The sequence below is a fragment of the Peromyscus californicus genome, unplaced genomic scaffold (assembly GCF_007827085.1).
Source record: "Peromyscus californicus insignis strain IS unplaced genomic scaffold, ASM782708v3 Scaffold_18__1_contigs__length_77618521, whole genome shotgun sequence".
In the NCBI taxonomy this organism is placed as follows: Eukaryota; Metazoa; Chordata; class Mammalia; order Rodentia; family Cricetidae; genus Peromyscus; species Peromyscus californicus.
The window spans coordinates 415433-431628 of NW_026294480.1; the positions used below are offsets into that span (position 1 = coordinate 415433).

At 41.8% G+C, this 16196-nt stretch overlaps 1 protein-coding gene across 2 annotated transcripts in view; it reads left to right on the forward strand.

The window, feature by feature from the left end:
- Positions 1-16196, forward strand: part of Cep72 (centrosomal protein 72) — a 42995-nt gene that overhangs the window by 8502 nt on the left and 18297 nt on the right. For both annotated transcript variants that reach the window (XM_052742884.1, XM_052742883.1), the window contains exons 4-6: positions 354-459; positions 10014-10192; positions 15212-15421. In XM_052742884.1, coding sequence (XP_052598844.1) covers positions 354-459; positions 10014-10192; positions 15212-15421 — 495 coding nt within the window. The remainder of the gene's footprint in view (positions 1-353; positions 460-10013; positions 10193-15211; positions 15422-16196) is intronic.

Sequence of the window (16196 nt, forward strand, 5' to 3'; positions counted from 1 at the left end):
CATGCACATGTTTAATAAACATTTAAGAAGCATGTCTCAAATGTGTGTGCACCTCACATGTGTCCTACTTTTGCAAGGGCATCTGCCTGTTACAGTAGTAGCTCATGGACAGTAAGCTTTGAGGCATAGATAGCCTCTTGGCATTGCACTTGGTATTGTTGGGAAGCTAAGTGTAGCCACCAGAGCTCGTCATTCCAGGAAGATGCATGCCATTTGCTGGTGAGAGAGTGGTCTGAGTCAGCCCTGTATTGTGAACTCTAGAGTTGGGGAACTAGGTGTGTTCACACTCATGAAGAACATGGCCATCACCTGGCCCTGTTGTTCTCTACAGTTCTTGGGAATTTTCTCTTTAGATGACCGTCCTGTGAGAGAGAGTGAGCGGAAGGCTTCTCAACTTCATTTTGCTTCAGAGGATTCACTGGACTCAAAGCAGAGCTGCTCAGCGTTAACAGTTGGAAGGTATGGACTGATGTGGTTCTACTCAGATGGATTTCAAACTTGCCTGTTGACAGGATATTCAGACATCAGGCATGAGTGTCTATGTGCCAACTGTCCCTGAGCGACAAGTATGCGTAGCAGAGGGAAGAAGTTCGCAGTACTGATTGGGGCTCTGGTGGTTGGTGTAGGTGCAGTCTGTCTCTTGATTTCTTCAGATGTTCCCTCAATACTGCCAGTCCATTTTGAGCAAGATAGCTGCTGTATAGACAGCCATACCACAGAACATTGCATTTTGGATCTCTTGGTGTCTCTTGGGTTGTTTTTCCCTTTATTTTGCTGTTCACATTACGGCACTAAGGGAGAACATTAGCATATCAGCCTCATGTCTTGACCTCAATCTGTTGTTTATGGAGAAAATATTTTCTTTTTGTTTTTAAAATTTGCTTTCCTTTCATATATGTATATTGCCATAGTTAGAGTTTCTGTTGCTGTGATGAAGCACTATGTCCAAGGCAACTTGGGGAGAAAAAGGTTTATTTCAGTTTATACTTGCAGGTGACAGTCGATTGACAAAGGAAGTCAAGGCAAAAACTTAAACAGGGCAGGAACCTGGAGGCAGGAGCTGATGCAAAGGCCATGAGGATTGCTGCTCATTGGTTCCCTTCGCAGCCTGTTTCCTTATAGAACCAGGACCACCAGCTCAGGGATGGCACCACCCACAGTGGGCTGGGCCCTCCCCTATCAATCACTAATAAAGAAAATGCCCTCCAGGCTAGCCTACACCCCTGATCTTGTGGAGGCATATTCTTAATTGAAGTTCCCTCCTCTCAGATGACTTAAGCTTGTGTCAAGTGGACATAAAGCTATCCAACACACATATATTTCAGAAAACTTCTACAGTAGCAGATTTTCATTCAGCTCCTCAAATGGCTTTTAGTGTCAATTGTCCCTCCTTTACCCTTCCCTTCTATCACCAGGCCTGTTTAATCCTCCCACTCCAGTCTTCTCCCTGTCTTCCCAAAACAATATGTTCTATTTCATCTTTGGGAGATCCTCTCTTCCCTTTTCATCCCTTAATGGTTTCCTAACCTCTATGATCATGTGGGTTATAGGATACATATCAAGGGCTTACAAGCTAACATCCACATTTAAGAGAAAGCATACAGTATTTGCCTTTTGGGGTGTGAATTACTTCACTTAGGATGATTTTTTTTTTTTTTTGCACTATCCATTTATCTGTAAATTTCATTTTCTTAACAGCTTAATAATATTCCGTTGTGTTGATATACCACATTTTCCTTATTCATTTTTCAGTTGATGGACATTTAGGCTGTTTTCAATTTCTGCCTATTATAGATAAGCAGCAATGAACATGATAAGCAAATATCTCTGTAGTAGGATGTAGAGTCTTTTGTGTGTATGCCCAAGAGTGATATAATGGGTAGATCTATTCCCAGCTTCCCAAAGAACCACCGCACTGATTTCCATAGTGGCTGTATAAGTTTGCAATCCCACCATTGGACATGTTAGGACACATCTTCTGTATGTAACACCCCTTCTGGCACTGCTTATGTTACAGGTGAGAACTTGAGTCACTGGGTACCTCCAGTGTACAAATCCTCACATTTTGGTTGTGAGCCTAGCCTTTAATGGATGAGCCATCTCTCTCCAGCCCTGTACAGATTCTTATACCCTAGTGCAAGGAATTATACCAGAACACGTGGTTAGAAATAGGGAGTTTATTATGAAAGGGAAGTAGGCTCATGAGCAAAGGAAAGCATGCACTCCAGAAGAAGAGTCCCATGACCCCTTATCTGACATTTACATAGTACCCACCTCTACCAGGTTTTACATCGCAGATCTTTCTTGCATATGATGTATTCATTACATGAAGCCCAGGCAAGAAAGGACTTCATCTTTTATATGTTAATCTTGATGTTTCAATTGTAGCCCCTACTCTCTTATCATGCTCCTTGCTGAACTCTGTGTGTGGGATATCCAACTTCCTTTTCACTGGTTTAAGGCTGTTTCCCTTTCGTTTTTTTTCTTTTTGAAGATATTCTCAGTTTATCAGTGGCAGTAGAAATCCATAAAAAAGAAAAATGAAACTACACAAATTACCAAATGAATGATATTCCATCGTGTCAATGTGCCACATTTTCATTATTCTGACACTGCTTATGGTACTTGCCAATATTAATTGCCTATAACATCTGGTAGATATGGCTAAGAAGTCAACAATATTTGCTCTGCAAATAATTAAAAAACTGTAACTGATGAATCAATCTCCATTAAAAGTACAATGTAAGTTAAATTAGTAAGGTTCAAGGAACCTCCTACCACATGTAACAAAATAGTCTTAAAAACAAATATCATTTATAAATTGTTCAGTTGGTTGCTTCTTGGATAAAGGTGGTTACTGCAAAAACTGACAGCTTGAGTTCCATCTCTGGAATGCACAAGGTAAAAGAGAGAAACAGATTCCTGAAAGTCATTTTGTCACTTCCATATGTATGCTGTGGCAAATAAGTGCTCACACATACACACAAAATAAAATTGCTTAATTTCCTTTGCAGCATTTTGTATATAAAATTTTTAAGGTAGCACATATTTTCTGGGACATATATAAATGTTATTTTATATATGTCTTTCCTATCAAATGCCTGATGTTTCTTCATTGTCAAAGTCTTAATTTGTACTCCTGGCTTGATTCTTCCTATCCCCTTTGATGGTCTGTATCTATGGGTAAATTTACTTTTAGCCTGTTTGTCTCTTTATATTTGAAGTGGGTTTCTTTGAGACAATGTGTGAGCACAATTTGTCAGAAACATAGAACATGTTTATGTCTTTCCATAATGTTAGAATTTATTGAATAACAATAAATTTATAAGATATAACAGCAATTTGTGAAGTAGTCCCATTTTCTCAAGTAGGCTAGCCAAGGAAAACACAAATTCTTTTATTCACCCTTAATTACTAATATTAGTTGTCAAGTCACATATCACACAGTAAATATCTCTCTTTCTGTGTGTGTGTGTGCATGTATATATATATATATATATATATATATATATATATATATAAATGTAGGTTAAAGAATGGCTGCAAAGAGTTAAAGATGCTACTACAGCAGAGATTAGTTTTGAAGAGGCCGGAGAGGCAGAAGGTAGGAAGCCAGTAGAGATACAGAAAGAGTCTCTGGGAATAAGATAATGCACCCTGCTTAGGGTGTGCTGGAGGTGCTATGTAGAGTCAGGCTGCAAGGTCAGAGTTTTATGAAGTTCTAGAAATGAGCTGGGAGTGGTAGCACACGCCTTTAATCCCAGCACTTCAGAGGCAGAGGCAGGTGAGCTCTCTAAATTCAAGGCTGCCCTAGTCTACATAGTGAGTTTGAGGGTAGCTAGGGCTATGTAGAAAGACCGTGTCCCTCTACAACAACAAAAGACTTTATAAAAATGAGACGTGGGATTGTAGGAGTTGTAGAAGCAAAGAGCAGGACCATAGACTATGTAACATTACAATTTGTGTAGGCCACATTTATAATGGGATTGAGCTAAGGTAAAGTTCCTAGGAAAATTGGGAGTTCTCTGCCTGTCAGTCACTTAACTCACCATCCAGAGGAGTCATGGCAGGTCAGTGGGACCATTGCTGTCTGTTAGGTGTCCTCCTCTGTGTGTGGTTCAGCTGGAATGTTTTGCACCCTTTCTTCAGTCTGGTAAGTTCTTGGGCCTAGCTTTCCTGATAGTATTATCATATGCCAATGTGTTCCTACTGTCCCGATTTGCTTTGATAATTTATGGGTGGTAATAAATTTATAGGTGGTACCCTTTCTACTTTTAGGGATGAATTATTTATAGATCTGTGTCTTGTGGGTGGTACCAGACAGATGGTATTGTTTATGTGTGCATCAAGGTGTAGAATCCTCCTTCATCTTCAAAATGGAGAAAATTGCTACTTATAAAACCGAGTCTCAGGGCAAGGCACAGCCTGAGGGGGAATGACAAGAAATCTCTATAACAACATATAAGTGAATCTTTTTTGTTGGTCTTTGTGTGTGTGTGTGTGTGTATAAATCTATTATTTTAAATCTGTTTCTCTTAATTGGTATGTTTAGACCATTGGTATTTAAAGTGTTTTATTAACATCTTTGGACTAATTGCTGCTGTAAGTAAACTGCAAAAACTCTGGGTTTGGTGTCCTGGGTTTCAGCACCAAATGTAAGTAAACTGCAAAAACTCAGGGTTTGGTGTCCCCAGTTTTGGCACCAAAATGTTAGTAAAGTGATGGCTGAAACTGCAAGGACACAGTTCAGCCCTAGAGGACGAGGACACCTCGAGCTACTTAGAACAAGAGCTCTGCCCTGAAGGTGTCCCAGACACCTGGAACTGTTTAGCACAGCTCTGATGGCTGGGACTGCAAAGAAACAGCCCAACCTTGGAAAGGAAGTTTTCTGACTTCTTGGGAGAGTCAGACCTGGAACTGCTTCAGCAAGGAAGGGTATCCTGACTGTTCGGGAAAGTCAGGATATACCTGGTATGATGGTATGATGAGGGATGGTTTCCCCACAGGACACAGCAATCCTGCTCCTCTCCTGGAGAGCCACAATCTTTGGCTCAGTGTTACCAGCTCTTTCTCGCTCAGTCCACTATGGGATGTCCCAGCAACGTTCTTCTGTTCAGCTCCCCCTTGCTCAGTCCACTATGGGACGTCCCAGCAAGGTTCTTCTGTTGAGCTGTCAGTGAAGGTCTTCACCCAATACTCTTTTGAGAAAGAGGTTTATTTGGGAAGGAGGAGTCCAGGAGAGTAGTTGCCTCTACCAGGGTGGAGAGAACAGCTCACAACTGACCGGGCAGGGAAGTTTATATAGGATGTTTAGGGGGCGGAGTCAACTGTGATTGGTTAGTTTATTTTCTGCCCAGGGATTGGCCAGTTTTGTGAGCAAAGGGCAGAGATGGCCCTGTGTTTCTTTCACTGGCCTTTCTTGGCTTTTTGACACTACCTCTAAGGCCAGGGCACATTTCATTCACTGACTCTGATTCTAGGGGCCAAGGGTGTTATTTTGGTACAAGTTTCAGAGTCAGGACATATTTCCTGAGTTCTGGGTTTGGAGATAAAGTGTTCATTTCTTTGGCTCAGGTCCCAAACACAGGCTGTGTTTCTTTCCCTGGTCCTGGGCCCTAGGGCCAGGATTCTACTGTCCTTCTCTGTGATTGGTTGATTTCACAAGTCAGTTGGACAGGGGCAGAGATGGCTCTGATCTGAGCTAAACTGTGTTTCTCTCACTGGCTTTATCTGAGCCATCCTTCCCTAATTCTGGGCTCCAAGGTCACGGTGGGTTTCTCTAGCCAGCCCCTTTTCCCTACACATTTGACTGGAAAATCTTTTCCCAACCCTTTACTTTGAGTTATGTCTGTTTTTGAAGTTGAAGTATGTTTCTTGTATGCAGCAGAAGGATGGATTCTGTTTTTATATCCATTGTGTTAGCTTTTGTCTCTTTATGGACAAATTGAGTCCATTGATATTAAGAGATATTAATGACCAGTGATTGTTAATTCCTGTTATTTGTTCTTGCTGCTGGTGGTGGTAGTGTGCGTGTATGTGTGTTTCCCTTCTTTGGGTTTTGCTGGTATGTGATTATTTATTACATGTGTTTTCATAGGTGCAGCTAACTTCCTTCGGTTGGAGTTTTTTTCTAGTACCTTCTCTAGGGCTAGATTTGTGTATAGGTATTGTTTAAATCTGGTTTTGTCATGAAATATCTTGTTTTTTCCATCTGTGGTGATTGAAAGTTTTGCTGGGTATGGTAGTCTGGGCTGGCTGGTATCCATGGTCTCTTAGTGTCTGTATGATGTCTGTCCAGGCCCTTCTGGCTTTTAGAGCTTCCATTGAGAAGTCAGATGTAATATTGATAGGTCTGCCTTTATATGTTACCTGGCCTTTTACTTTTGTAGCTCTTAATATTCTTTCTTTATTCTGTGTATTTAGTGGTTTGATTATTATGTGGCAGGAGGACTGGTGTTTTTTGTTTGTTTGTTTTTGTTTTTGGTCCCACCTATTTGGTGTTCTGTAAGCTTCTTGTACCTTTATAGGCATGTCCTTCTTTAGGTTGGGAAAGTTTTCTTCTGTGATTTTGTTGTATATATTTTCTGTGTCTCTAAGCTAGGATTCTTCTTCTTCTATTCCTATTATTCTTAGGTTGGTCTTTTCATAGTGTCCCAGATTTCCTGGATGTTGTGTTAGGAATCTTTTAGATTTAACATTTTTTTTTGACCAATGAATCTATTTCCTCTAGCATATCTTCAATGCCTGAAAGTTTCTCTTCCATCTCTTATATTCTGTTGGTGATGCTTACATCTGTAGTTCCTGTTTGCTTACCAAGGTTTTCCATTTCCAGAATTCCCTCTGTGCTTTCTTTATTGCTTCTATTTCATTTTCAGGTCTTGAACCATTTCCTTCACTTGTTTGTTTTTTTTCTTGGCTTGCTTGGCATTCTTTAGGGGATTTATTGATTTCTTCCAACTTTTTTTTTTTTTTTTTTTTTTTTTTTTTTGGTTTTTCGAGACAGGGTTTCTCTGTGTAGCTTTGCGCCTTTCCTGGAACTCGCTTTGGAGACCAGGCTGGCCTCGAACTCACAGAGATCCGCCTGGCCCTGCCTCCCGAGTGCTGGGATTAAAGGCGTGCGCCACCACCGCCCGGCTGATTTCTTCCAACTTTTTAAGGGAGTTTTTAATTTCCTCTTTAAGGACCTCTATCATCTCCCCACCCCCCCCCACCCCCCCCCCGAGACAGGGTTTCTCTGTGTAGTTTTGGTGCCTGTCCTGAATCTTGCTCTATAGATCAGGCTGGCCTCAAACTCACAGAGATCTGCTTGGCTCTGCCTCCTGAGTACTGGGATTAAAGTCGTTAGCCACCGCCACCCAGGTATCATCTTCTTAAACTTATTTTTAAGGTCATTTTCTTGTGCTTTAGCTGTGTTAGAATGTTCAGGTCTTACTGTATGTTTTCACTCCTTGACCTATCCTTCTTCACTCTTCCCTGCCCCCTCCCTCCTAGCCCCTGGGAATCACTACTTTCTCATTTTTAAAAAAGATTTATTTATTTACTATGTATACAGTGTTCTGCCTGCATGCTACAAAAGGGCACCAGATTTCATTGTAAATGGTAGTGAACTACCATGTAGTTGCTGGGAATTGAACTCAGGACCTCTGGAAGATCTGCCAGTGCTCTTAACCTCAGAGCCATCTCTCCAGCCCCACTACTCTCTAATTTTGTAAGAGCAATTTAATAATAATTTACACAGCAAAAAGGTACAGCAGGGGAACTGCAAGGAGGCAGAAGGAAAGAGACAGTCATCTGGGCAGACATAAATAAACAACTCAGTGAATTAAGAAATCATGGTGTATGTTTCCATTAGTACACATAAAAAAAGAAATACTTGTATATAAACCTAACAAAAAATGTACTATGAAAAAGAACCACAAAACTGATGGATGGACTTTGTTGACTACAGTAATTAAAACCAGAAAGAGCAAAGCCACAGGTAAGAGGAAACTACTGAATAGTGAACGATCAGCTCCCCCAGTATTCCTTCAATGAACAGCTTGGAGAGCTACTCTCTAAACCCAGGCAACTCGTCCCTTGGCTGAACCATTTTCAAAGTGAACTACGTGTTTTTGGAGGTCTTTTCCAAGTTGCAGTCCACCTGTGAGCTAAAGAGATGAATCAGCAGCTAAGTGCTGCTCTTGCAAAAGAGCTGAGTTGGGTTCCCAGGACCCATGTTAAGCAGCTCCCAACCACCTCTAACTGCAGCTCCATGGAATCCAATTCAACACTTTCTTCTACACTCCATGGTACCTGCACACAGGCACGCATACCCAACACACATATTAAAGGAATAAATCTCTTTATTTTATTTATTAATTAAAAAAAAAAAAAGAACATTCAGGTCTTGCTGTTGTAGGATCACTGGATTCTGGTGGTGCCATATTGCCCTTTCTGTTATTGAATGTGTTCTTACACTGGCATTTAGGCATCTGGATTTGGGATGATTATAGGTCTAGGTGTTGATTCTTGCATTTTTCTTTGTTGGGTGGGTGTTTTGTTCTTTTGTTTTCTGTTTCCTCTCTTGACTTCTGGCCTAAGTGGCCAAGGGTTCTGGTGATTATCAAGTCTTGGGGTCAGTAGGGTGTCTCCGCTGATGTTTGTGGGGCCTTGGGTGCCCAGATCCTTCTTGGCCTCCTGTAAAGATAAAGTCTTCTGGGCCTATAGAGTCTGCTCTTCTGACTAGTGTGGGCTGTACTGTGCCTATGGAGTCTGCTGGAGTTGTAGGGCAGGGCTGGCCACAGGAAGGATGATGAGGTGGGTAGAGTTGGGCAGTAGAGTGGGTCTTGGGGGAACAGAATCCAGTGGGTGGTGGTGGTTCAGCTGGCAGGCAGGTCACTCACCTGCTATCTGGTTGGTGGGGACTGTACCAGAGCAGTGGAGTTGCACCAGAGTTGGGGGCAGGGCCAAGCAGTCTTGCTGGTGCTGAGATGGGGGGAGGGGGGAGCCACAGGATTTGCCCTGAGGTTTAGGGTCTGGAGATTGGGACACCTTAGGTGGGAGGCCAGTCATTCACCTGTTCTTCAGACTGATAATGGGCTGTACCTGTGCCTATGGAGTCTGTTGGAGTTGCAGAGAAGGGCTGGCCATGGGGAGGATAATGAGGTGGGTGGGGTTGGGTGGCTGAGTAGGTCTTGGGGGAGCAGAATCCAGTGGGTGGCAGCAGTCCAGCCTGCAGGCAGGTCACTCACCTGTTTGCCTGTTGGTGAGAACTGCAGCAGAGTAGTGGAGTTCCACCAGAGTTCGTATGTATTGTTTTTGCTCATTGAAGTTGTCATTGTTTGGTGGCAATTCTGAACCATTTCTTTGAATTCTCTTCTTTGTCATATGTGATCCCTGAAGTCTCTGTTCAGTTACTTTAATGCCTTACATATATGGAACCCAAAAATTGAAGGCCCTGTTAGTCATGCCTCACTCAGCTGTGGGTAAATATAAGCATCAGGAACATGTAGTCTTTTAACTTTCTTGATCACATGTATTTCTTGTGGATGTTCCAAGGAAAGAACAAATTGATTTTGTTTGTTTGTTTGTTTGTTTTGAGACAGAGTTTCTCTGTGTAGCTTTGGTGCCTGTCCTGGAACTCACTCTGTAGCCCAGGCTGGCCTTGAACTCACAGAGATCCGCCTGCCTCTGCCTTCCAAGTGCTGGGATTAAAGGCGTGCGCCACCACTGCCCGGCGAACAAGTTGAATTTTACTCTGTTAGAAGATTATAGAAACAGAGGAATATTCTAGAACTTTTGTTTTCATAGCTAATTCTAGTGGACTTCTGTTTAATGCTGGGATAATACGATTGGTGGCAGCTCATGACTTCGTTATTGGTTGTCAGTTGTGCTAGGTAAGTCCCTCTTCCAGGTTACTTCGTAATGAGAGCCATCCTACCACTAAACTCTTCCCAAGAGATGTGTGAGGGTCTCCTGCAGGCTGTAATACACATAGGCCTGCTGACACTGAAGACTTCTCTTTTTCCTTGCAGACCACACCACTCCAGAACCAGATGTGCTGGTACTTCGGCTAAGAAATGCTTGGTTATGGATGCTGATGATGAGGCTGTCTTGAACCTCATTGCTGAGTGTGAGTGGGACCTAAGCAATCCTCCTGGGAGCATGAACTCCAGCCAAAAGGAACATGAGGCTGATCTTCATTATTCCCAAGGTGCGCTGCTCAGCACAGTGAAGGCTCCATGGTTTAGGCAGGCTCTGACTTGAGCATGGACTTGTGATGCTTATAGTATTGGCTTTGAATACTGTGTATTTGGACTATGGAATTACAAAAGGAAAAGTTAATGGATCTAAGTTGAGTCTAGCCATAATTGCAGTTTGAATTTCATTTTTTCTCAGAGCATAGGAAAAAAAATCAGATATAAACAAGAAAGCTAGACACCCACATCTCCTGTGAGGAGGAACAGTCAGTCACTTGGCTCTTATGATATGCCAGTGCTCAGGAGCCTGATTAGGCCACTATACCTACCAGGATCTCAGAACTTCTCACACTGTGTGAACTTAATATGCACCAGAGACTTGCTTATAAGTTTTAATTTGATGTCTTCTACTCCATGATGAGCTTCCTAGAGTCATTCATGCTGGGGCCAGCAGCTCCTGAGCCATATCTTCCCAATCCTGGTGTCCTCAGTCCTCTTAATCCTAATTCCTCTCATGGTTATGTTTATAACTTTACCTTGCCTCTTCCTTAAGGGTTTTGATGCAGTGTTGGCCATTTGTGTATCTTCTCTTGAGGTACTTTAAAGCCTGCCCATCCTCTTGTTTAATGGGCTCATCTCCCTTTTTGGTGTTGTATCATACAAAATATATGTGGATTTTAGATCTAAGACCTTCCTCTCAATCCATTGATTGATTGCCTTTTCACTTTCATAACAGTGCTTCAAAGAACAAATAAGTTCAATTAGTCATTTTTTTCTATAATAGAATGTGCTTTATTGTGTCCTAATATGAGACCTTTTTCTCCTTCATGCTATAGAAAGACTGCCCAGGTTTGCACACGGTCCACAATTTGAAGTCAATGCTGAGTGACAAAAGTACTGCATTACTGGTCAAGACCTCTCTCTGTAGTTGTTTTTGTTGTTGTTGTTGTTGTTGTTTTTCACTCTTATTCTTTGCTCTTTGGGGGCCCGCCACCCCGCTCCCAGATAATCACACAGAGACTTATTCTTCCTTATGAGTGTCCGGCCTTAGCTTGGCTTGTTGCCAGCCAGATTTTCTTAATTTAAATTATCCCGTCTACCTTTTGCCTCTGGGCTTTTACCTTTTTCTATTTCTGTATAACTTTTCTTTATTTCTTACTCCATGGCTTGCTGTGTAGCTGGGTGGCTGGCACCTGGTGTTCTCACTCCTCCCTCACATTGTTTTCCTTCTATTTATTCTCTCTGCCTGCCAGCCCCACCTATCCTTTCTCCTGCCTAGCTGTTGGCCGTTCAACTCTTTATTAGACCAAAACTCAGGTGTTTTAGGCAATCAAAGTAGCACAGCTTCACATAGTTAAACAAATGCAACATGAAAGAATGCAACACATACTTGCATCATTAAACATATATTCCACAGCATAAATTAATGTAACACATCTTCAACTAATATTCCACAATATTTCCCCCTTCTTTTCTAAGTAAAAATTAAAGGTTTTACCTTTAACATAGTAAAATTATATACAATAAGAACAATTATCAAGGATTACATTCACAATGTCCAGTCTATTTGTGTCTGGCAAATTTAGAGAAAATACTCCATTATCTATCCTATCTTAGTGAATCCAAAGTTTTATACATAATTTACTTTCTATCATAACTAAAGTTAAGGCATTCTTAATCTATCTAGGTTGGATTATTTTAGCAGTCCCTTTCAGAAATTATTTAGGTCCAGCCTCTTTAATTTCCTTCCCAGGGGCCCAGAAGAGATGTTACTAATGGCAGGGGTATTCTTTGGGAAAATGATCTAAGTACACGATGCGCCTTCATCTGTCTACTTTATTCCTCTGAGATTATAGCTACACATCTTCAATTCTATTCTTATATTTAGCTCCTTTCTGTCTCTTCTCCTTCTGTCTTCTTATAACTAACCCTTTTCTATCCTCGTCCTCATTTTCAACCTCATTCTTCTCCATCTTGGTTCCTTCCCTCCTCATCTGAAACTGGTCTCTCTCCTACCAGCAGCTTGACCTGACAGTATAGTGCAAAGCTCCCAAGGTATATCTACAAGAGCTGTGATAGCCAGCTCAATTTGCAATCCAAAGGGAGAGTGAATAGAGGAGGTGAGGTCAGATAAGACCTGGAATAAATCAGGAAGGGAATTTATGTGCTCAAAATATATTCTTATAAGTGGTTAGGTGAAAAATTACTAGTTTATCATAAATGTGCTCAAACTACAATATTACAGGTGGTTAGGTAAAAGAGTCTATAAGTCATTAAAATAAAACTGCTTTTATTGTCCTGTGCAGCCAAATATTGGCAGGGTGGGGTGACTCTGCTCAGAGCTAGGAAACCTGTCTCAAAGCTACTTTGCACCTTGTATGCAAAAAAAAAAAAAAAAAAACCAAAACAAACAAACAAAATAAAAAAAAAAACCCTTTTGTTCTGAGTCAGTTGCTCTGGAATGCCATTTGGGCTGTGAGAGAAAGGAGGCTCTCAGCTTCATTTGCACAAGAAACAAAGCTATATCTAGGATGCTAGAGAAGAATTTTAGGTAAATGCACTGTTAGAAATTCTTGGAAGCATATATAGCACACAAGAAAATTATTGCAGGAACTGGCTAATATATATATAAAAGCTAAAATATCACCAAGACTTCTTAAGCCATGGCCTGTCCTTCAGAAAAGTCTTTGACCTTTCTAAGTAGTAGCTTTTGTGATAGTAACTGGATTCCATACATTTTCCTGTAGCTTGCAGCAAGTCCCTCTTTCAATTCCATGTCTCTTAGCAGCCATCATTTGCTTATCAGCAATCAAAAAAAAAAAAAATTCAAGGTCAATACAGCAACATACAGGATCCAGACTCCCTGTGTATATCCCATCTTTATGTGGCTTATTTGTTTCTTATTATTTTAATTCTTGATTTAAAGACTTTATTATTTTTAAACTATTTCTTTCTTTCTATGACTGTCTATATCCATTTTTCTTTTCTTAAGCCTACACACATTGTTAAACATACTGTAACCTGTTTAGAAGTTTTTTTCGTCTGGATCTGTCTTTACTGCATATCTCTAGTCTTTTTGGACCGCATGAATCTTTAAACTGCTAAGTGGCTCAACTAGGACCACTGCACAGCTTAGATGGCTGTTTCAGACTGCTTCAAGGGTCATGAGAGCCAAGCCTAAAGTTCAGGGCCCAGTTGGAGGTGTGTTTGACTAGGAACTACATTCAACCCCCCAACAAAGTTCAGGGCCCAGTTGGAGGTGTGTTTGACTAGGAACTACATTCAACCCCCTGTGGGGCGTTTACCCAACCACCCCCACAGTTCCCCAGAGTTTTCTTGAGTGCGAGCAGCAGGAAATATTAGATAGAAGGATTTATTGCGGAGAATATCGCGGAGATAAACAGATAGAAAATAAAGGATAGCCTCGAGAGGGCCTGGAACCTATTCCAATGGGCCCCAACTGTCTCTGCCCCAGGGTTTTTATAGAGACGCCAAGGGGTGGAGCAAAAGACCTCCTCCCCCAGCACAGTCAAGTGCAGACCATCCCAGACACCTGCACTTAGGCCCGTGGTCTAATCATCCTCTATGCGGACCTGCTGGGTAAACCCATGAGGAACCCGAGAACGGGCTCCCACAACCCCCCAACTCTGTAATTGATAGGAATTCCAACCACGCCCCATGGTCGTGCATGCCCAGCGGGACACTTAGTCATCTCCGCCTTGTCATTTCTGGGTCATACGTCCTGTGTGACCCATGCCCCGTGGTTATGCGGTCACGTAGTCGTGCAGACGACCGGGTGATCTCTGTGTGTGAGCCTGTGTGCTCGGGCACTCTCTCTCCCCACCCCCACCCCCCACCTTCCCCTCCTAATCAAGCTCTAAACCACTGGGTTCTGTCATGATCATGGCCTTTCCACGCAGTAACCAGCGCCAGCCACCAGCGCCGTTTTTCCTTTCAGAAATGCCAGTGCACTGCACTGTGGCAGGCATTTTTCACTTGGAGTGGAAAAGGCTGTTTCCGTGTTCTGCTGTAAGGCAGAGTTTCTTAAAGGAGTCATGTCTGTGTTTTTATTTTGTTTTTTTCAGCTTTCTCAGGCCCTAGGGATATTCAAGCCCCAAGTTAGGTGTCAAAATGTGGTTGACTTTTTTCTTTTTTTTTTTAATCTCTTACTCTGCTCTTTGGGGGTCTACCACCCAGCTCCCAAATAATCACACAGAGGAGACTTATTCTTTCTTATGAATGCCTGGCCTTAGCTGAGCTTGTTGCTAGCCAACTTTTTCTTATCTTAAATTATCCTGCCTACCTTTTGCCTCTGGGCTTTTATCTTTTTCTATTTCTGTATATCTTATTTCTTGCTCCATGGCTAGCTCTGTTGCTGGGTAGCTGGCCCCTGTCATCCTCTCCTCTCCTCTTTTTTTTTGTTTTTGTTTTTGTTTTTGTTTTTGCTCCTCTTTATTCTATTCTCTCTGCCTGGCAACTCTACCTATCCCTCTCCTGCCTAGATACTGGCCATTCCACTCTTTATTAGACCAATCAGGTGTTTTAGGCAAAGTGACACAGCTTCACAGAATTAAACAAATGCAACACATTTGAATGCAACACGTCTTTGCATCATTAGACAAATATTCCACAGCATAAATGAATGTAACACATCTTTAACTAATATTCCACAACATCTCCCACTTCTAGTTATTCTGAGCATCTGTTGAAAAGAGTAATCATATATCACTGGATATTTGTTGAGGCAGTTGGCCTGCATCTGTTTCCTGATCTGTAAATCCTGTCTTCCCATACACTGCCGCTCCATCTTGGTTACTTGGGATTGAGTCTTGTTACCCTTGAGCACTTCCATTTTCCTACCTGTAGAACTACCTGGAATTCACTGCAGTGTTGACTGCTATATTAACCTACTAGACTTCCTTGTCTTATTTAATTGATTTAAGGAAGGTATATTTTATAGATTTCAAATACTCTCACAAACTTAAAATGTAATTTTTAATGAAGTAAGACTTAAAATGTTTTTAATAAAATAGACTCCGGACATCTGTTGAGTCCTTTGTCCATCCAGCATCAATGTGGGGACTCAGTGAGGAGAGGCCACGAGAAGAAGAAAGGCACCTCTAGAGGGTGCTGTCCAGGTCATTCACCACAGGACCAACTCTGTGGGGAGCTCACACCACAGCATGGAGTGCCAGAGGCCTGCCATGTGCATGTGCCACACACCCGCTTCACTTCACACCCAGGTAATTACCAAATCCTGCCAGAGCCTTTCTAAGTAGTTATACATTATTCACAGTATTTGCTATAACTCTGAAAATTTTCCTGATATCTTTATACTTATATATGAAGTTCTAAAATATCTTTGGAAAGGATTTGGCACATTGGAATTTATCATACACCCGTATTTTAGATTGCAAGTTTGAAATTTCTTGGTATTTTCCCACTGTGAACACATACTCTTACTCTGCCTCTCACATTTCTCTCTATCCTTGTCTAGCCCCATAGGCACATGCTTTCTTCTAAATACACAGGCCAAACTCATCACAGTAGCTACATTTTTAATACCAAAGATGAGGAAGATTGAATAAGTTAATTGAGAGTACCATGAGCATCTATAGTGTAAGTATAAAACTTCCCACATAAATAAACCTGTTATCTTGAGGCTTCTTGTTTTAGTCACATTTGTGAGCCCTTCAGAAGTACAATGGTCCGGCAATGTGGCTTTCTAGAATTCTGGGCTGTGGTTAAGCTAGGGTTATGCTCTTGTACCTGTTTCATGAAACCCCCAGAGACCACCAAGGAGCCAGTTTCCGATACAAGCACATAAGGGTTCTTTTATTCAGGTTTAACCTGGGCCACCACACAGCACATGGAAGGAAATGTGGTGTCAGCCACGAGCCCAGGTGTAGAGGGTTTTTATAGGGAAAAACCACAAGCCGGGAATTGGCAACTTGGGATTGGGTAGAAGGGGCAAGGTAATTTTTTGAAATTATTGGTCTAGACTTTGGGTGCGAAACC